Raw genomic sequence first — 25,000 nt, forward strand, 5'->3', positions numbered from 1 at the left:
ATGTGAAATAAATAAGGCATTAATAAGTGCTTTATAATGAATAATAAACAGTGAATGCGCTAATATGCATGTAATACGATTATAAGATATTAAGATTGAGAGAGTTGTGGACGAACTTGAAAGTATATCATTATTAAAACATCAGGCATTCATGATACAACAATTAATGACCACTATAATGTTAATATTTACCTGTAAACGGGTCACAGATGCTGGTGAAGCTTTGTGGTTCACTTTATGGCGGCAATAGAATTATTCCTGGTCGGCTCCAATACAACAATACGAATATGAGGGAATTATTTGTCGCAAATGCAATGCCCATATCCCGCCACTAGAGGCGCGATACCAACTTTCCGCTTGTCCAATGTGTGTCGTTACTCTGGTATTGAAGCGCTTTAGCTACACCACTCTCAGAACACACCACCGCCACGCCCACCGCCACGCCCACACCACTCTCAGAACACACCACCACCACGCCCACCGCCACGCCCACACCACCGCCACGCCCACACCACTCTCAGAACACACCACCGCCACGCCCACAAGCTTGAAAGTTGATGAAAACGGCCGTGTTTTTACCTTTAGATGTCTTGGTCATATTAAGTCATGCTTATTTGTTTCAGAATATAGAGTAACATTATGGTAGACAACTGTTTTTAGATTGGACAAACTAGACAGATACTGATGTGCTATTATTGGGATCATAATTCATCCACAACAACTTGCCTATTTACCGTCATAAGCAATTAGGAAGTTATTGACATAATGGCCTACTAGTTGTAGATATGATCATGTGAAATAAATAAGGCATTAATAAGTGCTTTATAATGAATAATAAACAGTGAATGCGCTAATATGCATGTAATACGATTATAAGATATTAAGATTGAGAGAGTTGTGGACCAACTTGAAAGTATATCATTATTAAAACATCAGGCATTCATGATACAACAATTAATGATCACTATTATGTTAATATTTACCTGTAAACGGGTCACCGATGCTGGTGAAGCTTTGTGGTTCACTTTGTGGCGGCAATAGAATTATTCCTGGTCGGCTCCAATACAACAATACGAACATGAGGGAATGATTTGTCACAAATGCAATACCCATATCCCGCCACTAGAGGCGCGATAACAACTTTCCGCTTGACCAATGTGTGTCGTTACTCTGGTATTGAAGCGCTTTAGCTACACCACTCTCAGAACACACCATCGCCACGCCCACACCACTCTCAGGACACACCACCACCACGCCCACCGCCACGCCCACACCACCGCCACACCCACACCACTCTCAGAACACACCACCGCCACGCCCGCCGCCACGCTCAGAACACACCACCACCACGCCCACACCACTCTCAGAACACACCACCGCCACGCCCACACCACTCTCACACACCACCACCACGCCCACACCACTCTCAGAACACACCACCGCCACGCCCACGCCACTCTCAGAACACACCATCGCCACGCCCACCGCCACGCTCAGAACACACCACCGCCACGCCCACACCACTCGCAGAACACACCACCGCCACGCCCACACCACTCTCAGAACACACCACTCTCAGAACATACCACCGCCACGCCCACCGCCACTCTCAGAACACACCACTCTCAGAACACACCACCGCCACGCCCACACCACTCTCAGAACACACCACCGCCACGCCCACACCACTCTCAGAACACACCACCGCCACGCCCACACCACTCTCAGAACACACCACCGCCACGCCCACACCACTCTCAGAACACACCACCGCCAGTGCGACCTGCACCGTGCTTTGCAATCCATTCACTAACAGGTGAAGGAGGCACTTCGTGCTGGTGAAGGATTTGGACATGCAGGGTTATGACACCTTGTTAGAGGAATATTTTAATACCTGGCAACCCAGGGCTACTCATTAACCAAAACAATCTTCACATGCACACGTATCGCGATGTTGTGTTTTTAAACGGGAGCAAAGTTTTATTCGTGTATAATACAGTTTTACTACAGCCAAGCTACATCAACCTGCTAGACAAATGTCGTTGATTTTGGGAGTGGGACTTCTTAGGTGTGCCATCAGAAAAACTATGCGGATACAGCTCTACTGGTGGCCTAACTTCTGCAAATTCCAGAGAACTACCTACCGATAGCAAAATGTTATTAACGATAGCAAAATGTTCGTTTGTATGGACGAGCCTACACTACAGACTGCTAGAGACTATTAAACTAGATGTTATAGACATGGGACTTCATTATTACCTCGTATGTTGCTTAGCTGTCATGCATGTTGTTCATGCATGTTGTTCATGCATGTTGTTCATGCATGTTGTGCAAATTCAAGTGCAATTCCATTTAGTTCCGGGAGATGGCGCACCGCACCAGCATGCATATATCCTTATTATATATATAAGATATATATCCTATCTTATTGTCTTTTTTGTACAGATCATCATTCCTACCTGTATATATATATATACCTACCTATAAATGAAAGTTAATAATCTAGCGCTGGCTGGAGTACCATCCTATATGCCTACATTGGTTTGTCAAATATTTATTGTTCACTGTTCTAGCTTATGTTCGTCTGTATGAGTTGTCGTAATTAATTGATTCCTTTGTCGGTTTGTTCGATCAGTACATCTGTGACATCAGGCAAGCAGCATGTGAATGGTGTGGATCTGTACTACCAGCAGACTGGCAGAGGGGAACACGCTGTCCTTCTACTCCCTGGAGCTCTGGGTAACTCGCCAACAGATCAAGACAATATTTACTATTAAACTTTGCATTTGGGCTATGACATGTTCCTGTGATCCTGGAACAGGGAGTGCACAGACTGATTTCGGGCCCCAGCTGAAGTCGCTCAATAAGGAACGCTTCACCGTGGTTGGCTGGGACCCCCGTGGTTACGGAAGCTCCCGCCCCCCTGAGCGAGACTTCCCCCCAGAGTTCTTTGAGAGGGACGCCAGGGATGCCGTGGATCTGATGCAGGTCAGAGATCAGATCATATCGTGTACTGTAAGGTTTAAGAATGAACATCACACACTTCCTGTAACCTATAAATGGTAAATGGACTGCACTTATATAGCGCTTTTCCACCTTAGCGGCACTCAAAGCGCTTTACAATGGCCTCTCATTCACCCATTCACACACACATTCACACACCAATGGCGGCAGCTGCCATGCAAGGTGCTAACCTGCTCATTGGGAGCAATTTGGGGTTAGGTGTCTTGCTCAAGGACACTAGCGACATGTGGACAGTCGGAGCTGGGATTCGAACCACTGACCCTTCGATCATTGAACGACCCGCTCTACCAACTGAGCTACAGCCGACCCTATATGTGAGTGAGCATGCCTTCACATATCTCTCCAGGCCCTGAAGTTCCCCAGGTTTTCTTTGCTGGGGTGGAGTGATGGAGGGATCACGGCTCTGATAGCTGCAGCCCAGAATCCCCAGCTGGTCAGAAGGATGGTGGTGTGGGGATCCAACGCCTACGTTTCCCAGCAGGACCTGCACATCTACAACAGTGAGAGGACGGCCCTCACCGTGCTGCTAGGAAGAGCAGTGTTATTTCAGCCTGTGTGCCCTAGTATGAAGTGACTTTATTCAGGAGGTGTGTGTGTGTGTGTGTGTGTGTGTGTGTGTGTGTGTGTGTGTGTGTGTGTGCGTGCGCGTGCGTGCGCCCAGAACTCAGTGATGTTTCCCAGTGGAGTGAGAGGATGAGGAGGCCCATGGAGGAGATGTACGGGGCTGAGCTTTTCAGGAAGACCTGGGAGGCCTGGGTGGACGGGATTGGTCAGTTTGCCAAGAGACCAGAGGGTACGGGAACGGCTCCTCACCATTTCATAACATTAGATGTACCCTGATATGCATGCACTGTCATCTGATGCGCCAGTGTAGATTATTGGATGTCAGATCTGAATGAGTGATTCCGTAGGGAGTATCTGTATGGAGCTGCTGCCTCGGATCAGCTGCCCCACCCTCATCATCCACGGGGAGAAGGACCCCATGGTGCCCAACTTCCACCCACACTACCTCCTCCAACACATCCAGGGCTCCCGGTGAGGAAACCACCAACTCAGTCACAAGGCTACAACATCAACACCCAGGCCACTCCTGAGCAGGATGTTGATTGATTAAGTGATCTTATTTATGGATATAGCAGACAATAAAATCCAAGGTATAACATACAAAAGTGAAACGCGTATGTCCAGCATGGTCCATGATGTCTTAAAGACAGGACAGACAGACAACACGTAACATGCACAAATCCTCTTAAAACAGTAGGCAACAAAAAAATTGGACAACCATAAATGTTCAGTCAATCAGTGACTTTGCAAACGTTTATTCTCTTCTCAGGTTACACCTGATGCCAGAGGGGAAACACAATCTGCACCTGAGATATGCAGCTGAATTTAACGAGCTGGTGGAGGGCTTTCTCAACGAATGACAGACTTACTTCCTGTAAGCTGAGCTGGAGATGAGGGTCATCATTCAGAGCCGGTTCCATTAATCACCATTACAATATTCAAATGTTCATTGATTTATATTTTTGCCATTGTATATTTGAGATATTAAATTCAGAACATAGGCTGTTTGTTTTTGTTGGTTTTCCTGCTTGTGTCACTCTAGCATCGACTATACAGTCTGGTGCCTGCCGATCGTCAATCGATTGGTTTTGCCTTCCGGTTTCAGTAACCAGGAAGTAATCGACGGAATTGTGAATTGTTTACGAGCGCACATGTTGTAAAATGATTGAATCCAGTTATACCTGAAGTTAGTTTAGCTACCTATCCTATTGAAGACCATGAGTAGTGCAGGGAATGAAGCTGCTGGCGATGCCATTACGGTGCACAACTTCTCTGAGAGGATTCTGGAGAAAGCAGTCCACTTCCATGTGATGAAGATGAACGGGGGGTTCTTCCTCTGGGTGGGTTCGAGTCCAGTCTTGTCCAACCTGGCCGTGTCCATGAGCAGCAAATATGTAAGTCTCACTTTGATTTGGCTATAATGTTCCCTATCTGCTGTGTAACGTTAGCTAGTGACTCATTGGTGAATGTTTCAGAAACGAAAATCACTCGGTCATCATTTCTCAGAGTAGTACAGCTAATGGCTGTGTGTGTGTGTGTGTGTGTGTGTGTGTGTGTGTGTGTGTGTGTGTGTGTGTGTGTGTGTGTGTGTGTGTGTGTGTGTACAGCTAATGGCTGTGTGTTTGTGTGTGTGTGTGTGTGTGTGTGTGTGTGTACAGCTAATGGCTGTCACGTTATCCTAACGTTAGTTATATTTCTCGTTATGTATGTATTGGGTGCATGTCTGTGGTAAGCACAGGGGAAATGGTATTTGAGCAAAAGCAAACATTGTCCTGTCTTGGCTTAAGGGGCAAAGTATCTGTTTATTTTCTGAAAACGTCTTCCCCTTTATCATGAATGTGATGAACTCTTCATCTGTTTTCAGGATTCGATGCCTCTCTCTACTCTAGTCCTCGGGGACCCCTCGGACACCACCCCAAATTCACTGGCACAAAGATTAGGTAGGCTGTCGTGTACAGTATATGTACAGTATACCCATCTCACCCGCCTGCAGCGGCTCTATCACACACGACTATCTGCCTGCAGGCAGGCCTACTGTGTTGCTACACCTAGAGCGCTTCAGTACCAGAGTAACGACACGACGCGCCCCCTAGAGGGACATTATGGGAATTACCTTTGTGACAAGAAACCCCATTCACCCCATTCACTGCCGTTATGTCTAACACGCACAAGCTTGAAAGTTGATGAAAACGGCCGTGTTTTTACCTTTAGATGTCTTGGTCATATTAAGTCATGCTTATTTGTTTCAGAATATAGAGTAACATTGTGGTAGACAACTGTTTTTAGATTGGACAAACTAGACAGATACTGATGTGCTATTATTGGGATCATAATTCATCCACAACAACTTGCCTATTTACCGTCATAAGCAATTAGGAAGTTATTGACATAATGGCCTACTAGTTGTAGATATGATCATGTGAAATAAATAAGGCATTAATAAGTGCTTTATAATGAATAATAAACAGTGAATGCGCTAATATGCATGTAATACGATTATAAGATATTAAGATTGAGAGAGTTGTGGACCAACTTGAAAGTATATCATTATTAAAACATCAGGCATTCATGATACAACAATTAATGACCACTATTATGTTAATATTTACCTGTAAACGGGTCACCGATGCTGGTGAAGCTTTGTGGTTCACTTTGTGGTGGCAATAGAATTATTCCTGGTCGGCTCCAATACAACAATACGAACATGAGGGAATTATTTGTCACAAATGCAATACCCATATCCCGCCACTAGAGGCGCGATACCAACTTTCCGCTTGACCAATGTGTGTCGTTACTCTGGTATTGAAGCGCTCTAGCTACACCACTCTCAGGACACACCACTCTCAGAACACACCACCACCACGCCCACCGCCACGCCCACACCACCGCCACACCCACACCACTCTCAGAACACACCACCGCCACGCCCACACCACTCTCAGGACACATCACCGCCACGCTCAGAACACACCACCGCCACGCTCAGGACACACCATCGCCACGCCCACACCACTCTCAGGACACACCCACCGCCACGCCCACCGCCACTCTCAGAACACACCATCGCCACGCCCACACCACTCTCAGGACACACCACCGCCACGCCCACCGCCACGCTCAGGACACACCACCGCCACGCCCACACCACTCTCAGAACACACCACCGCCACGCCCACACCACTCTCAGAACACACCACCGCCACGCCCACCGCCACGCTCAGAACACGCCACGCCCACACCACTCTCAGAACACACCACCGCCACGCCCACACCACTCTCAGAACACACCACCGCCACGCCCACACCACGCTCAGAACACACCACCGCCACGCCCACCGCCACGCCCACACCACTCTCAGAACACACCACCGCCACGCCCATCGCCACGCCCACACCACTCTCAGAACACACCACCGCCACGCCCATCGCCACGCCCACACCACTCTCAGAACACACCACCGCCACGCCCACACCACTCTCAGAACACGCCACGCCCACACCACTCTCAGAACACACCACCGCCACGCCCACACCACTCTCAGAACACACCATAGCCACGCCCACACCACTCTCAGAACACACCACCGCCACGCCCACACCACTCTCAGGACACACCACCGCCACACCCACCGCCACGCCCACACCACTCTCAGGACAATGAGGCCACGCCCACACCACTCTCAGAACACATCACCGCCACGCCCACACCACTCTCAGAACACACCACCGCCACGCCCACACCACTCTCAGAACACATCACCGCCACGCCCACCGCCACGCTCAGGACAGTGTAGGAGCGAACTGCTCCGATAGATGGCGGTAGGTTGCGCAACGACTTGGATCCAAGCCAAATACAATCACTGTTTATCTGATTTGTTTGTCATAAATCCGATATTTAGTTTTACATGTATAGAAAGATAAGATAATATTGTTTGTGAAAACAGCAAATCAATTTGACTCCTCATTCTAAAGAGCCATCATTCGGAAAAAGAAAAACGAACTTGATGGCTTGATGGATTTCCACTATATGGTCACCAAGTGTGTACGTCGGTGGAGTTTAGGTGCCATTTTTAGATAAGGGAGATTGCATTGATCGTTCAGTTCCAGGTCAATCGAACCTTGTATGTTTCATGGATTCATTGGTTAAATAGAAATGTTAGAACTAGTTAACAATCAACAGAACAACTATTCTTTGTTGTCAGATTTGGAGAGGCTGATAGGGACTTTCCCTCAGACTGTCCTTACAAAAATAATGATGAATGTCAAGTGACCGAAAAGTAGTTTTTCTAAGTTATTTTGCAAGTAAGGACAGTGTGTGGGAAGCCTCTTTCAGCCTACATGGATTTTTTTCCTTCTACACACCTGTCAACAAATACCTTTAAGGTGTGCAGCTGCCTTAATAGTCAATATTTGGAGAGGCTGAAATGTCCCTAATCTACAGTTGTATCCATTTTTTGCTTGTTACAGCTAAGAAGACCAAGAAGCAGGTGTTTGTGAGTTACAACCTACCAATGACGGACGGCAACCTCTCTCTCCTGGTGGAGAACAGACTCAAGAAAGAACTGGAGAGTCATCCTGAAAAGTTTTAACATTTGTCTTTGTAGATGCTTTGGATGTTTGTTTGTTTTTTGTATGGAAATACTGTAGTAAAACAGGGAAAAACAATCAGTGATGACCTGTTCTCTTCTTTAAGTAAAGGATTGGACACACACACACACACAGCTCACCCTTATAAGTTGTACACACACACACAGCCATAGACATGATTACATCAAGAGTGTTCATTTATTGACATAATCAATAAATTAAGTGGTGTTTTATCAAAACACATGGCTTATGTACAAAATGCATCATTAAAAAATAACACTTAGAAAATAAGATTAGTGGTCACTCATGAGTGGACCGTTGACAGTCACTCATGTTTTTTTCCCAAACAATTTATCATTGAAAACATTTACAAACAAACCCTACAGTGTGTTTGTCAAGATATGTACCATTTATCAAATGTGTCCTGGTAGAACTATTCCATGTGCTCAGTACATAAAGGAAATGTTGATAGTCCATACGTTATCAATGAGTTGCAATACATACCTTACATTTGTATTCAATTATATGAAGGATATAGAGTTGAGTGGTCTTAAAAACATCCTCTGAGACAGATATTCTCTTCGCAGACTATGCTGCTCTAATCTAGACAAACTATTTCAAAACGTCTATAAATATTGTGCTTTCTGGCACGGCCAGTCGATCTTGGATAGAGGGACACGTCCTAAACAGGATAGCTACCAATACTATTACCACAGTACATAGAACAACACGCTGTGAGAGGGAATTTCAGAAAGTGAAAGTTAGCTAAATTAAAGAGGTATTTCACATAACATTAAATAAATACTGATATTTGAGAAAGTGACATTGTACGTCATGGTAAACCATCCTAGTAAAGGCAGAGCTATTTCATGAGACAGTGGTGCTATACTTGTCCTCTCGACTCTCTGCTCTTAGTAGTAACCATAGGTTTCCATGACGATACAGTCTGCTGAGGTTTCCGGCTGTATTTCACATTATGTGTCGACAACCATCATTCACCACACGAACGGGAGGCAATTCTCACAGTTTTTAAGTCTTCATACTGACCTCCCTACGAAGAATAAAGTGCCACCTTGTACTTCTAAAGAGGGGCAAGCCTCTTTCTCAAAGTAGTGGGCTGACAAATTCATGATTGTGTCTTTGAATTATAGTAGTGCAAAACAACTCATAGAAAGTCTTAGGAGTACATTGAAACACCCTCTCACATATAGCCTGTGGTTAGCGCCACAGCATAGAGACTAAATGCCCAGACAGAGCAGACATGATTATTGAAAGCCACGGCATGTCTACTCTCTGCATCTGTCTGTCTATGCATGCAGGCCACTCTGAGATTGAACACCTGACGCGGTGAAACCAATCCCCCATACGAACACAACACTAGTGAGTATCACCAGTGATAACATGCACCGACGTGAGACCTCAAAAGACTGACTGAATTCATAGTTGCTACTCTACTAGTCTCGCATAGCCAGACTTATCTCCACACTTCGTTTACGCTGTGCCAGCACCGGAGACAGGTCTGGCTGGACATATTACCATTCTGCAATAGGGGGGGGGAAACGCAGTATTTCTTTAAACCAATCACAGTTGTCTTGGGCAGAGCCAGCCCCGGACGCAGCGACGGTGCTCTTGCGAAATAGTCTGGATCGAATCTGATTGGTGCCGAGAGAATCTCTCTGCCCGAATCAGATTAATTTGCGTCGCCAGTCTCGCCACTGATTGGGCAGTGTGACAACGAATGACAAGGTTTATTGCCAAAACCTACATCCGTTGAGTCAGACTACTACTCTACTAACTACAAATCTAAAGGTGCTCCTCTGAACAACAACGCCATAGTCTTTTGGTCTGGTCCAAAATGGTGGACGTCCAGGATCATTTCACCCATAAATCCAAAGAGAACTTTGGGTGGTTTAAAAGTCTTTAAAAAACAAACGAACATGAAGCAGTTTCAAACTTCTGTTATGAGCCTTTCAGCCCGTTGACTATCACCTCTCCTCCGGCGGCGTAGGCGTAGGATGACGGCACCGCTGCCAGAGCGGTGGCCACTGCCGCCGTGGCGCCCCCGGTGGCGGAGAGGTGCAGCGGCGTGTCGCGGACGCGCGAGTAGTCGGTCTTGGTGAGGAGGAGGTGCTGCTCTCCGGGGCGGATGAGGGGCTGACGGGTGTAGCTCTCGCCGTCGGCCAGGCTCTCCGGCAGGGGCTGACCGCGCGGCTCCGGGAGCAGCAGCAGACAGATGATGCACAGCAGGGTGCAGCAGGCGAAGATCACGTGGTGCAGGAAGTAGCCCTTCTGGTTGTGCAGCTCCATGATGGGGGCGGTCAGCATGCCGAATCCGGCGCTGGCCAGCACCAGGCCCAGCCCGCCGCCCCTGAACACACGCAGATGCACGTCGGTTAGGCACAGCAGTAAAACAACAAAGAGATGGAGGATCCATCTCAAACACAGCAGACATTTAACATAACAGACATTTATGAGCAAGATCAGAGGAACAGTACCAAATGTTTTTTTTATTAATGCAGGTCACAGATAATGCCACAAGATGGCGCTATTAGCACACTGTGGAATGACAGTACATGACTACTGGACTGCTAGGTTGACATTAAACCAGGATGCGTGTTTGTGCGTGTGATGGTTCTGAGGGTAGTGTGCGTGATCCGGCCCACCTCACCTGATGACGGTGGGCGTGATCTCGGCGCAGAAGAAGATGCTGAGCGTGCTGACGGCGTGCGAGGAGAACATGCCGATGACGGAGAACGCCACGGAGAACTTCCTGTTCAGAGTATCCCTCAGAACTAAGGAGAGCACAGGGAACAGATCAATACGCCTGCCGGCAGATCACCACCCACCGGTCCTAGAAGAGAGTAGGCCGACTGTACCTGCGTCATGGCGGAGGCTGTACTTCCCGATCACTGTGAAGATGGAGGGGAGAGAGAGAACGCCATGAGGGAATGGTAGAGGTCAAGGCCTAAGTAGTCTGACTCAGCGGATGTAGGTTTTGGGATTAAGCCTCGTCATTCGTTTATCGCTGCCCAATCAGTGGCGACGGATCTGATTCCCGGCTCAATCAGATTCAATCCAGACTACGAGAAACAACAAGCTAGCAACCGCTCTGCCCAAGACTTTTGTGATACAGCATTTTTCCCCCCGTTTTCTCCCATTTTCCCATCCAGACTTTTCTCCAGCGCTGGCACAGCGTAAACGAAGTGTGGAGATAGGTCTGGCTATCGAGACTAAGGCCTGAGCGTGCATGAGAGTAGCCATTAGGAGAACTCCGTATCAGCCACCGTCCATCAGTCGGACCTGAGCCTGGGATAATGACCAGACAACAGATGTAGGATGCAAAGACCCATAGGGAGCCTTCTAACGACTCCTCTGAATATAGGCCAGGTTATCAAACTGTGATTAGTAAAGAGGATGATGGGGGAGGGGGGGGGGGGTGATGGGATACTACTATATGGTAAAACTGAATCCTAAGACTTTGATCTAATCCCAACATCACAGGACTTTTATAAAACATGTTTAATCTCAATGAGACACACTTAAATGTAAAACACTCGTGTGCATGTTTCTGTATGCATTTATGTATGAAAGGTGCTACGCAAGTTTTATCATTATAAATCAAGGTTAAATAATATTTCAAATAATATAAATCTCATACGGGTGGCCATGTGTAAATAAGTCATTCATGTACGTGGTGTATTTATTGTGTGCAGTCAAACGGCGTGTTTGGTTTTGTGTTCTCACGGTTGAGCAGGCCCAGCTGCAGTAGCGACGCCAGGGCAGTGATGATCATGAAGGTGAGAAGCCCGCCTCGCCGTCCCATCAGCCCCACCGCTGGGCACACCGCCAGGCAGGTCGCCACGGCGATGCCCACCATGGTGTAGTAGTCTGCGTGGAACATGGCCGTCTTCTGGGTCTCTGGGTCCATCATGCTGCGGGCGAAGCAGTGGTGGATGCCGTATCCCGTCAGCCTGCACACACACACACACACACACACACACACACACACACACACACACACACACACCAGTAAGACCAAGGCTATAGCAATACGCTTGTGAGGTGAGGGATATTCACGTTGTAACAACAGCACCTGCCTTTGATTACAAATAGGAATCTAAAAGTGTGCACTCACACTCACACACACACACACACACACACACACACACACACACACACACACACACACACACGGTTTCCCCGAGTAAACTTGTCTGAAACTATACTATACTAAAACTATACGAGACACCAAGCATAGTTTTTTATGTAAAAATCTAAATGTACTTGTCAATGGAAAAATGCATTGGAAAAGCGCCCCTTTTGTGGTGGGTTCTGGTACTACGGGGGACTGACTGACTCACTGACGGACGGACAGTCGGACAGATGTGACACCAGCCAACCTACAGTCCCCCCCTTCAGCTGTCGCCGGGCGGGGGACAATTATGTACTGCAACACATGGGTCTTGAGGAGAGGCAAAACATTGATTTTTGTGATTGTGCACACACAGACACACACACACACACACACACACACACACACACACACACACACTGTACTCCTGCACATACTTACGAGTTGACACACAGCACCACAATGTTCTTCCACAGGTTCCTGGTGCTCATCACCTTGACGACGCAGGTCCTCTTGGGTTTTTTGTGCAGCTCCTGCTCCAGTTCTGGTGAAACATAGAATACACACACACACACGCACGCACACACACACACACATACACACACACACACACACACACACTCGCACTATGAGATATTTCTTTTGACAAGGAAACAAAGCGCACAATAATTGAGAGGACCATGGGACACCCTTAAACCCTCTCTGAAAGTGGTATTTGACTACAGTAGAAACATGTACCGGCCAAACGATACGGTGCTATAGAAGATTTTTAACTGATCTAGTCAAAAAGGATTTGCCAAGATTCGCTCAAAGAGGTCAAGTCTGGTTTATTGAGAAAACATACGAGCGCAAGGACTTCAGGACAACGCACGTGAGTGGTTCACCCAACAGAAGTGCCGCAGTCTGGTCTTGCGCGGCCTTATATTCAAGCAATACACAGGTATGACGCTTCCAGGGATGTGATTGGCTAACCCATTGTGCACGTCATATTAAAGGACAATGCTCGTTTTTGACAACCTGGACCTTATTTACGACATATTATAAGACGTTTGACTCACCAAGATCACTTTGGTGTAGTTCGGAGGCCTGTAGAAGAATGTAAAATCCAGCGCGAGCCAGTATATCCATGTAATGGCGGTGATCGGGGCAACGAGAATGCAGCTTCTAAAAATCTATTTTCTGCCGCGAAACGGTTGTTTTCATCAATCTGTCTTTATGAATCGCTAGTTGTGCTTACATAGAGCGTAGGCCTGTTGTGGTATTTCCCATGCCTCTGTAATATGATCTTTAGAAACGTCGTTAGACACGAAATAGCTTCCTCACTTGCTCCAGCACGCATGCGCACAGCGTGCTGGAGCAACGATTGCGCGCTGTGCGCATTAGTGCTGGAGCAAGTGAGGAAGCTATTTCGTTTCGAAAGACATTTCTAAAGATCATGGTATGTGAAAACCACAACAGTTATGCTCTATGTAAGCACAACTAGCGATTCATGAAGACAGATTGATGAAAACAACCGTTTCGCGGCAGAAAATAGATTTTTAGAAGCTGCATTCTCGTTGCCCCCACCACCGCCATTACATGGATATACTGGCTCGCGCTGGATTTTACATTTCTTCTACATGCCTCCGAACTACACCAAAGTGATCTCGGTGAGTCAAACGTCTTATAATATGTCGTAAATAAGGTCCAGGTTGTCAAAAACGAGCATTGTCCTTTAAATGGCAGGCATCATCAACAGTGGTCGAGAATACAGACACGTGACATGAGAAAAGGCGGTAATTCTTGCAGGGACAATGGGACAAAGGATGGTTATTCTGGAGCAGACAATGTCTAGGTGTGTTGACCTCCTGGAGGTCATCCTGTCATGAATTAGATTAGCACAGCTATGTGAAAGGTTGAGGGAGGTGGTGAGGTGGTGAAACTACAATTTCTATGACAGTGCACAAAGTGAATGCAGACAGGCAGAGACAGGCATAAACAATGAAACCTATTTTAACGCAGGAGGGAGGCAAAGGGACCCGCGGAGGCATGGAGAGCATTGTGAGTGTAGTATTACTGATAACGCTGCTGAGCTCTCATGAGTTTTGGCTTGAGGAGTCTCAACACTTCATCAATCCCAGGCACGGTATGAGGTGACTTACTGTATAAAATCTCCTGGAGTCAGCGTGTTTGGCTCCGAGCGTTGCTGACATATTTCATCATAAGACTGGGTTGTGTTTTTGTGTGCACATGAAGTATCGTTTTTTGTGTGTAAAAAGCAATATGTATTGGCAATGGAAAAATATTTTACATTGCTGTGTGTCTATTTTACACTAATAGCTGTAGTAACCGTTGTATAAAAGCAATAAACCACTCGAGGCCGTGTGTTATAGTGATTTTATAACAGCTAGTAAAACAGCTACTCCGCTTCGCGTCGTGCCTAACAACGCCCCCTAGCTGTTATAAAATCACTATAACACACGGCCTCTCGTGGTTTATTGCTTAAGTCTATGGACATCGGCCTACGGTGAAGGGCCTGAGGTGAGAAGAGTTCTCCTGTACTACGGTCCGAGGGGAATCCTCATGTCTCTCACCTGTGAGGACCCCACTGGGGTCCGACGTCAGGTCCACCTGGTTCTTCTTGGCAATGCGGAGCATCATGGCTTTGGACCTGCGGTAGTGCTGGGTGGCCAGGAGCCAGCGCAAGGATTCTGGGAAAAACCTGGACCGAGACGGACAGAGAGGGAGGGAGGGAGGGAGGGAGGAGAAGAACAGAGCGAGGGATCAAGAGAGCGAGAACAGAAAGAAAGAAGGGCAGTCCAGAGAGAGAAAGAGAGCTTTTGTTTGTTGGTCTGAACAGAGTGTGCTGTGTGTGTGTGTGTGTGTGTGTGTGTGTGTGTGTGTGTGCTGTACAAGCCATCGCCTGGCCCTGATGACCGACCCTCCACCCCCGCATGGTGGAACCCCTCGGAGGGCGGGGCCCGCCTTACCAGACGTAGGGCAGCATGAGGACGAATGGGCAGATGATTACTATCTGGAGGACCTGCCAATCATCCCGGTCTGGCCAATGACGACACAGCGCGGCCACGCCCGGCATCACCAGCTGCCCGCCCACCATCAGGAAGCTGGCCACCATGGTCATGGAGAAACGCCAGTCTGGCAAGCACAGCTCCATCCCTGGAGAGAGGGAGAGAGAGAGAGAGAGAGAGAGAGGGAGAGAGAGAGAGAGGGAGGGAGAGAGAGAGAGAGAGAGAGAGAGAGAGAGACAGAGGGAGGGAGAGAGAGAGAGAGAGGTGTGGGGGAGAGAGGGAGAGATTACAGACAAAGCAAGAGAAATGCAACGTCTCTGTGTGGTTTAGAGTCCAGTCTATATTTAAATAGTAGAGGCAGTGTCAGGAAATGTTAGCGTATGTGGATACAGTTTATACAGTAAAAGAGCTATCTGTCTGTGTGTGACGTGTACCGCATGTTCAACGATCAGGTCTATATCCTCCATGAATAATTCAACCTCTCATACTGCTGAGCGTTCCCCTAAGAAAGCCCTCTTTAAGTCGGTGGCGCACCTATGAAGAGCTACAGCGTGTTCGTCAGACCTCAACTTTATGGCTTTTCTCAAGGGTACATTCTGTGAGCACTTCAAAGCAGCCCCCCCCCCCCCCCCCCCCCCCCGGGTTCCATGTTCCTCGGCACCCCTACTGGTAGCAACATAGTACAGTCCAGATGGCCAAGTCCAGATGGCAAGGCCTATTTGAAGGTGACCGGTCGGGGGTGGACATGGGGAGGGGGGCTGCTCACTAACCAGGCCTGTACCATTACTTCCCATACCAGAGAAAGAAAGAGAGAGAGAAAAGGGAGGGAGGGGTGAAGAAAGACAAGGAGAGAAGGAGAGGGGCAGAATACTAATGAGACCCCCCCCCCCCCGCGCCCCCCGCCCCTGCCTGAAGAAACGGAGAACTCCCTTCATTCATCAGCTGCATCGCTGAATCGCTGTCGGAATAATAATAAACCGTACTACCGAGAGAGAGAACGAGAGAGAGAGAGAGCGAGAGAGAGAGAGCGAGAGAGAGAACGAGAGAGAGAGAGAGAGGGAATGAACGAGAGAAGCAATGAGATCCGGGGTGCAAACGGACAGAGGGGCCGAGGGAAAGGGGGAGAATGTAACCGCAGAGAGACGAGTGTAGGGAGCTCTACTGTAAATGCTTTCCCTCTCTCCTCCACTCCGGCTCCCCTCTCTCGCCCTGATACTGCACGACAGAGCTCTGGGGGAGGCGCCTCCGCCCCACCTCCGCCCCCCACCCCACCTCGCCAGGCCCCACAGCCCAGGGGTCCAGACACAGACCAAGGAAATGAAAGTGACCCCCCGGATCGGCTCATCCTTAATCCCCCTCTCTTGCTCTCCCTCTCTCTCCCTCTCTCTCTCTCTCTCTCTCTCTCTCTCTCTCTCTCTCTCTCTCTCTCTCTGTGGGCTGATTCAGTACAGCTTGCTCTATCTGAACAAACCTCCCTGAAGCCACTAGCCAGACCTCTGGTCTCAATATCCAGGTATTAGGCAGATAGCATCTGGCTCTGATGGGTTCTCTATGACGTCGGTTTTTATGTCCCGTTTCTGTGGGAATACCTCAGGCGGCTGGTTGTAAAAATCGACGCAAAATCCACCGGCAACCAGCTCCAAAGCCTCCTCAATGTGAATCCCTCTTTCACAACTCACCAGGGAGATGTCTCCTCTAGCAGAGTCTTCAGGGAAATCCACCCCTACACACACACACACACACACACACACACACACACACAGGCACACACAGGCACACACACACACACACACACACACACACACACACACACACACACACACACACACACACACACACACAGGCACACACAGGCACACACAGGCACACACACACACACACAGGCACACACACACACACACACACACACACACACCACTTCTCTCTCCATGACCCAAGCAAGGTCCTTTTGTTCTGAGAGGCAGAAAGGCTTTTCTTGTGCTGCTTGTCTCACCCCCACCCCCCTCCACTGCCCCTCCCCAAGCTGATCTCTCTCTCTCTCTCTCTCTCCCCCCCCCCCCCCTCCATTCTCTCCAAGCCCACTCGCCCACTCCCACTGTTCAGCTGGGCTGAAGAGGCTCTAGCACCCTCCAGGCTGCTGTCCCCCCCCCCCCCCACGCCCCCCCCCCCACCACTCCACCGTCTCCAGCTGAGAAGTGATCAGCTGCAGGCAGGGAGGGAGAAAAGAGTAGAGGGAGAAAGAGGGGCTGAAAAAGGCGTAACTAAACCAGTCTGCCATAACAAAAGGCTGACCTCAGCAGCCACTCACTCAGTGGGTCGACTCACTAGCTTAACCTAGGGGCCGCAGGAGGAGGGGGATAGCTGGCTAATATGTTGCTGTGTGTGTGTGTGTGTGTGTGTGTGTGTGTGTGTGTGTGTGTGTGTGTGTGTGTGTGTGTGTGTGTGTGTGGAGGGGGGAGGGGGCCGAGGGAGTGAGAGAGCAGAGTATCGTTAGGGAGGAGGACATCATAGGATGACTGGTTGGCGCCTTAGCTGACTCAGCATTTGACAGTAACAGGAAGGAGACAAGGAGGGATGGAAGGATAACAACATTGAGCCCAGTGGGATGAGTAATGCTGAGGTCACACCGAACCATTTTAGCCCAAAGCTGTCCGTTTTTCTGACATCGCAGATAAAAGCCCCAGCTTGGAGGCAAATCGTAGCACGCCCCCCGTGAGCGCGGATCATGTAGTGTGAACTGTTCTGAACCAAGGTTATTATAGTTAATGAAAACTAATTAAAAAACGAAAACTAGGTGTGAAAAAACATTTTAGTTAACTGAAATAAAAATAAAAACTAGACTTTACAAAAAAACGATAACTAACTAAAACTGCATTGTGTGTTTACAAAACTAACTAAAATAAACTACAATTATAGAGAAAATGTCCTTAGTTTTAGTCTTTTTCATTTCATACATAAGCCTAGTATTTTGGGTGGATATGAAATCTATCCTCCATGTTCTTTAGCTGTGCCCCTGCGCAGGAGTAACCTGACGTGCGCCAGATGGTTTGTTTCACACGGAGTGAAACAACGTGAGCTCACAAGATCAGGATGGTCTCACAAGACTAGCACAGAAGAAAAGAAAAACTAAAACTAATACTGAAACTAATAGAAACTAAACTAAAACTAAGCATTTTCAAAAACTAAACTAAACTAGCAAACCTGCTTTAATACTAATCAAAACTAAACTGAAATTGATAACAAAAAGTTAAAACGATATAAAAATAAAAACTAATGAAAAAAGCAAAACTATTATAACCTTGTTCTGAACAAGCCCCCGTGAGCGCGGATCATGTTGTGTGAACTGTTCTGAACACGACCCGAGAGCGCGGAACTGTTCAGAACATGACCCGAGAGTCCCCGATGCATCCCTGACCCCTGACCCCTGAGGGTCCCTGTCCCTGAGACTCATAGCAGCTTCCTGAGCCCAGTCTTGTCATGCAGCTACCGTATTTGTATGGGGGACACAATAATAGTTTCTATCAGAATAAGTTGGCATACACACTAGCTTTTCAGTTATCTGTAACAAAAGCAAAGCACAGACATGTCCTTGTCGAGCCACGGTACGAGCAGCAGCTCACTACGCTTTCAATGCTAAATGATTCATTTACCTCCAACTCTCTCTGCAGAACAGACAATCCTTGCTGTGCGCGTCTCACTTATCAATCAATCAATCTTTATTTTTATAGCACATTTCAGACATAAATGCAGCACAATGCACTTCACAACAAAATAAAATAATAACTATATATATATATTTTTTTTAAGACCCCCAAAAAAGTAAAAGACCACAAAAATAAAATACATAAACAAAATAGTGAGTATAATAAAAATGAAAGTGAGTGTAAAAGAGCTGCACACAGAGCATCTGAAAGGTGTGTCTTTACCAGCGCCTTCGTTAGCGATCTATTCTTCTGCATGTTTTTTCATTTTGGGTTCTTTAGGGGGGAAACCCTTGCGAACACTGGGAGAACATGTCAAATCTGCACAGAAAGGCCCGGAGACCTTCTTGCTGTGAGGCAACAGTACTATGTACTGCGCCACCGTGCCGCACGGGAGCCATTTTGGGGTTCAGTGTCTTGCTCAAGGACACTTCGGCGCACTCCGGAAGCTGGGATCAAACCGGGGACTTTGCAATCCCCAGCCGGCTGCTCTAGTAGAGCTACGTAGAGCTACGTGCTGCTCCAGTCTTCTAGTGGACAGTCATGATCATTTAAAAATAATAAAATAATCTTAAAATACATTCTGAAACTCACAGGTAGCCAGTGCAAAGATTTAAAAACCGGTGTGTGTGTGTGCAATGTTTGCTCTCTGTTTGGTCTTGGTCAGTCCTCGTGCTGTTGCATTCTGGGATGCTTTACAGCTGTCCCCTTGCTTTCTTGGGTAGGCCAGAGAGGAGAGCATTGCAGTAATCAAGTAATCGTAGCACCTTGGATATGTTCCTCGGGTGGTTAAAAAGGTTTTGGTCATATTCTTAATATGTGCCTCAAAATTAAGATCAATATCTAAAATTACACATACTGTAGGTTTGTCACACAGGTTTGTGTGTGCAGCCAAATTCTCTGGTCTTTGGCTCCAATGATGAGAACCTATGTCTTCTCTTAATTGTAGAAGGTTTTGAGCCATCCAAGTATTTATATCTGTAATACAGTTTTAAAAGGTTTTTGGTGGGGCTCAAATCCTCAGGTAACATAGAGAAGTAAAATTGATTATCGTCGGCATAGCAGTGAAAATGAATGCCATGTTTCCTAATAATCCTGCCAAGTGGTAACATGTCCAGTATAAGCTAAACAGTAAAGGGCCCAGAACTGAACCTTGTGGAACACCGCATGTTATATCAACCATGTTGGGTTTTGGTCACCAAAGTGTTTTAGAGTATTAGAGATTGGCCTAAAGTTGCTATGTGGTGAAGAATCTGTATTATGTTTCACGTTTGAAGAGCACTGGGGAACACTTGCTGGTCCGTGGAGCCTAACCACCTGCTCCACGACAGGCTCACTGCAACAGCGGAGCCTCTCCGGCGTCTCAAGTCGAGACACCCTTTTGTGCCGCACGGGATCTCCTGCAGCAATGCAGAGATCTTAACATCAGCGAGGCAGGATGGGCGGACCACACCTGGAGTGGGAGGTGAACACCTCCAGACGCAAACACCTCCAGCCTCCGGTCCTTCCCCTCCTGGGATGGACTTACCCAGACCGGCGTGGGTGAGGCTTAATCGCTTCCGGACCGGATGCTTACGCTCATCGCTGCACAGATGGGGCTTGGCATCCTGTGCGGCGTGCGAGTGTGGCGTCGAGGAACAAACCACAGACCATGTCCTCCAGCACTGTCCGATATATCGGACACCCAACAGAACGCGTGGCCTGACGGTCATGGATGACGAAACGGTGACATGGTTCCTGAAGGTGTGCCCGGATATATAGCCCGTGTGACCCCTCACCCAGGCTCGGGGTGGTAAAAGGATAGCCCCTCGGCCCCTCGGGGAGGAGAGGGAGAGGACATCAAACCCAAACGAGGAAGAAGAAGAAGCACTGGGGAAAGTGCCAGTGAACGAGGAGTGATCAACAATATGGTGCACTTCATCAGATATTCATTAAAATTGTTTTTGAAAAACATCCCCCAAACGGGAAATGGGGTCGAGGAGGCGAGTCGAAGGCTTAGGTTGAGATACGACTTTCTTGAGCATCTCTGTGTCAACAGGGAAAAGAAAAACATGCAACAAGCCTGGCTGGGGAACAGAACAGATTAGAACTCTCAGCAAGGGGTTTGAGCTCAGAAGAGAGTCGAGTAGAAAACAAAGAAGCATAAGACTGTGTCTGAGTGTGTGTGTGTGTGTGTGTGTGTGTGTGTGTGTGTGTGTGTGTGTACGACAGTAATCTTATGCTACATGGCCTCATGGGACACCCCCCTGAGGTGCGCTTTAAATCTGCACCACGCTGAGAAACTAATTTTATACCATTTCTGCAGGCTTGTGGCCTTGTGTTGTAATCCTGCACTAAACAAACCATGTTCTGTCTCTCAGTTGGAGCTAATCACAGTGTGTGCTGCAGTGTGATAACACAACCATCACATATTTAAATAAGACACAAAAGAGCTGGATACCGAGAGAAAGAGAGAGAGAGAGAGAGAGAGAGTGAGACAGAGAGAGAGAGAGGGAGAAAGGGAAAGACCGAGAGATAGAGACAGGGAGAGAGAGAGGGAGTGTGAGAGAAATGGAGGGAGAGAGGGTGAAAGGGAGAGAGAAGGAGTGAGAGATAAAGAAAGAGAGAGAGCAGAGGGAAGGAGGAAGGAAGGAGGTGTTGGATGAATAAGGAGAAACAGGTGCACAAACACACACTTTCCCAGCATCCCTCGGGTGGCATGGCACCGCAGCAACAGGTGACGATGGTGCGGAGGAGGATTTCAGTCTGACGCCGCCGAGAGAGAGGTGTGTGGGTGAGCGTGTCGCCGAAAATACCTGACCTTCCCTCCGAAAAAAATAGTTCCCAAATTGGTTCCCACAAGAGCCTATTGCCATGGCTGCCCTCCCATAAAACATTAGAATGTTGCTCTTAATTACCAGTAATCCTAGTGTGGGCGTCCACTGGGGTGCGGCCCAAGTCTACCTCTCGTGACTAACTACAACAATAGAACAAGAATGAAACATAACCCCCCCCCCCCCCCCAAAACCACACACCCAAGGCTGATAATACACATCTCCTGAAGTACAATGGGGGTTGATTGTAACAATGCAACATTTTTGTTTCATTTCCGCTGTGGACTGTTGTTCTTTGAGCTTGGCAGAACAAGCATTACGACGGAAATCAGTGTGTGTAATCTGGCTACATCCTCATCTAGTCTATCAGTAGAGCATCTAGGCCTTCCCTCTAGAATATGTAGAGAGTGGGTCGTATGCCCACCTCCCTTGTTCTCTGTAAAGCGCATTGTGTTGCCTCTGGGTATGAAATGCGCTATACAAATAAAGCTTTGATTGATTGATTGATAGGCATCACAAGTCTTTTTCTAAAGAAGCTCTTCAGCTCGCTAAGTGCGTTGGATGATCAACACTATTCATTACACACCTGAGCTTTCTGTTCATTCTATCCTTAACTGTTTTCCCAGCGGTTCAGGCGTTAAACCACTCACTGATCCTGCCTTCTTGATCAGTTTGTTAATCTTGTTCCTGTCACCAGAGCTCAGCACCCCCAACAGACAACAGCATCAAATAAGGCACTTGCCAAGATGCTTTGATAGAACACCCCACTGAGCAAAGACACGTCTAAAAGACGTCTTTTAGATGTCTTTTTCGGACGTCCAAAGACATCCAATTAGGAGCCAGAATGAAAGTTTTTTTAGACGTTCAGATATTGAACCCGTTCTGCACGTCCACATACGTCTTAGAGGGGTCCAGGCCAGACGTTTGAATATTGAGGGGTCCAGCAGACGTACAAATGGGGTTCTGGACCGACGGACGTTATTAAGACCTGATCTGAACGTCTCCCTGACGTTGTGTGTTTGCTGGGACAGGAACACATTTTTGGAGATGGCACTGGTGTTCCCTTTCCAGTTCCGCTTAGCTTTCCAGTGAAACTTGGCATCGCAGCCCACTGTGCACACTCCTGTATGCACACTCCCACTGTATGCACACTCCCACTGTATGCACACTCCTACTGTATACACACTCCTACTGTATACACACTCCCACTGTATACACACTCCCACTGTATGCACACTCCTACTGTACACACACTCCCACTGTATACACACTCCTACTGTATACACACTCCCACTGTATGCACACTCCTACTGTACACACACTCCCACTGTATACACACTCCTACTGTATACACACTCCCACTGTATGCACACTCCCACTGTATACACACTCCTACTGTATACACACTCCTACTGTATACACACTCCCACTGTATGCACACTCCCACTGTATACACACTCCTACTGTATACACACTCCCACTGTATACACACTCCCACTGTATACACACTCCTACTGTATACACACTCCCACTGTATACACACTCCCACTGTACACACTCCCACTGTATACACACTCCCACTGTATGCACACTCCTACTGTACACACTCCCACTGTATACACACTCCTACTGTATACACACTCCCACTGTATACACACTCCCACTGTATACACACTCCCACTGTATACACACTCCTACTGTATACACACTCCCACTGTATACACACTCCCACTGTATGCACACTCCCACTGTATACACACTCCCACTGTATACACACTCCCACTGTATACACACTCCTACTGTATACACACTCCCACTGTATGCACACTCCCACTGTATGCACACTCCCACTGTATACACACTCCCACTGTATACACACTCCCACTGTATACACACTCCTACTGTATACACACTCCCACTGTATGCACACTCCCACTGTATGCACACTCCTACTGTATACACACTCCCACTGTATGCACACTCCCACTGTATCACTCCCACTGTATCACTCCCACTGTATACACACTCCCACTGTACACACACTCCCACTGTATACACACTCCTACTGTACGCACACTCCCACTGTATACACACTCCCACTGTATACACACTCCCACTGTATCACTCCCACTGTATGCACACTCCCACTGTATGCACACTCCCACTGTATGCACACTCCCACTGTATGCACACTCCCACTGTATACACACTCCCACTGTATGCACACTCCCACTGTACACACTCCTACTGTACACACTCCTACTGTATACACACTCCTACTGTATCACTCCCACTGTATCACTCCCACTGTATGCACACTCCCACTGTATCACTCCCACTGTATACACACTCCTACTGTATACACACTCCCACTGTATACACACTCCCACTGTATACACACTCCTACTGTATACACACTCCCACTGTATACACACTCCTACTGTATACACACTCCTACTGTATACACACTCCCACTGTATACACACTCCCACTGTATACACACTCCTACTGTATACACACTCCCACTGTATACACACTCCCACTGTATACACACTCCCACTGTATACACACTCCTACTGTATACACACTCCTACTGTATACACACTCCCACTGTATACACACTCCTACTGTATACACACTCCTACTGTATACACACTCCTACTGTATACACACTCCCACTGTATACACACTCCTACTGTATACACACTCCTACTGTATACACACTCCCACTGTATACACACTCCTACTGTATACACACTCCCACTGTACACACTCCCACTGTATACACACTCCTACTGTATACACACTCCCACTGTATGCACACTCCTACTCGGAGGATGGAGGTGTTTGCACATCAAAGACCATGCATACAAGCTTTTCTCTCTGCAACACACACACACACACACACGCACACACACACGAAGACCATGCATACAAGCTTTTCTCTCTGCAACACACACACACACGAAGACCATGCATACAAGCTTTTCTCTCTGCAACACACACACACACACACACACAAAGACCATGCATACAAGCTTTTCTCTCTGCAACACACACACACACACACACGCACACACACACGAAGACCATGCATACAAGCTTTTCTCTCTGCAACACACACACACACGAAGACCATGCATACAAGCTTTTCTCTCTGCAACACACACA

At 47.6% G+C, this 25,000-nt stretch overlaps 2 protein-coding genes across 4 annotated transcripts in view; one reads left to right on the plus strand and one right to left on the minus strand.

Moving 5' to 3' along the window:
* LOC311314541 (valacyclovir hydrolase-like) overlaps positions 1 to 4,550 on the plus strand; it is a 9,032-nt gene extending 4,482 nt beyond the window's left edge. For 2 of the 3 annotated variants that reach the window (XM_084444945.1, XM_084444943.1), the window contains exons 5-7: positions 3,686 to 3,817; positions 3,936 to 4,059; positions 4,358 to 4,550. In XM_084444945.1, the coding sequence (XP_084301071.1) occupies positions 3,686 to 3,817; positions 3,936 to 4,059; positions 4,358 to 4,448 (347 nt within the window). In that variant the 3' untranslated portion in view covers positions 4,449 to 4,550. Of the gene's footprint in view, positions 1 to 1,978; positions 2,108 to 2,635; positions 2,740 to 2,821; positions 2,989 to 3,370; positions 3,525 to 3,685; positions 3,818 to 3,935; positions 4,060 to 4,357 lie in introns of all 3 variants that reach the window. The other variant, XM_084444942.1, reaches the window with a different exon arrangement.
* Positions 4,551 to 10,134: 5,584 nt separating this feature from the next.
* Positions 10,135 to 25,000, minus strand: part of slc22a23 (solute carrier family 22 member 23) — a gene marked incomplete at both ends in the record, with an annotated part of 19,579 nt that continues 4,713 nt past the window's right edge. The window contains 7 exons of the mRNA XM_084443856.1: positions 10,135 to 10,543; positions 10,844 to 10,967; positions 11,052 to 11,084; positions 11,920 to 12,146; positions 12,749 to 12,851; positions 14,881 to 15,008; positions 15,277 to 15,463. Coding sequence (XP_084299982.1) covers positions 10,135 to 10,543; positions 10,844 to 10,967; positions 11,052 to 11,084; positions 11,920 to 12,146; positions 12,749 to 12,851; positions 14,881 to 15,008; positions 15,277 to 15,463 — 1,211 coding nt within the window. The remainder of the gene's footprint in view (positions 10,544 to 10,843; positions 10,968 to 11,051; positions 11,085 to 11,919; positions 12,147 to 12,748; positions 12,852 to 14,880; positions 15,009 to 15,276; positions 15,464 to 25,000) is intronic.

The sequence above is a fragment of the Borostomias antarcticus genome, assembly GCF_949987555.1.
Source record: "Borostomias antarcticus genome assembly, chromosome: 10".
NCBI lineage: Eukaryota > Metazoa > Chordata > Actinopteri > Stomiiformes > Stomiidae > Borostomias > Borostomias antarcticus.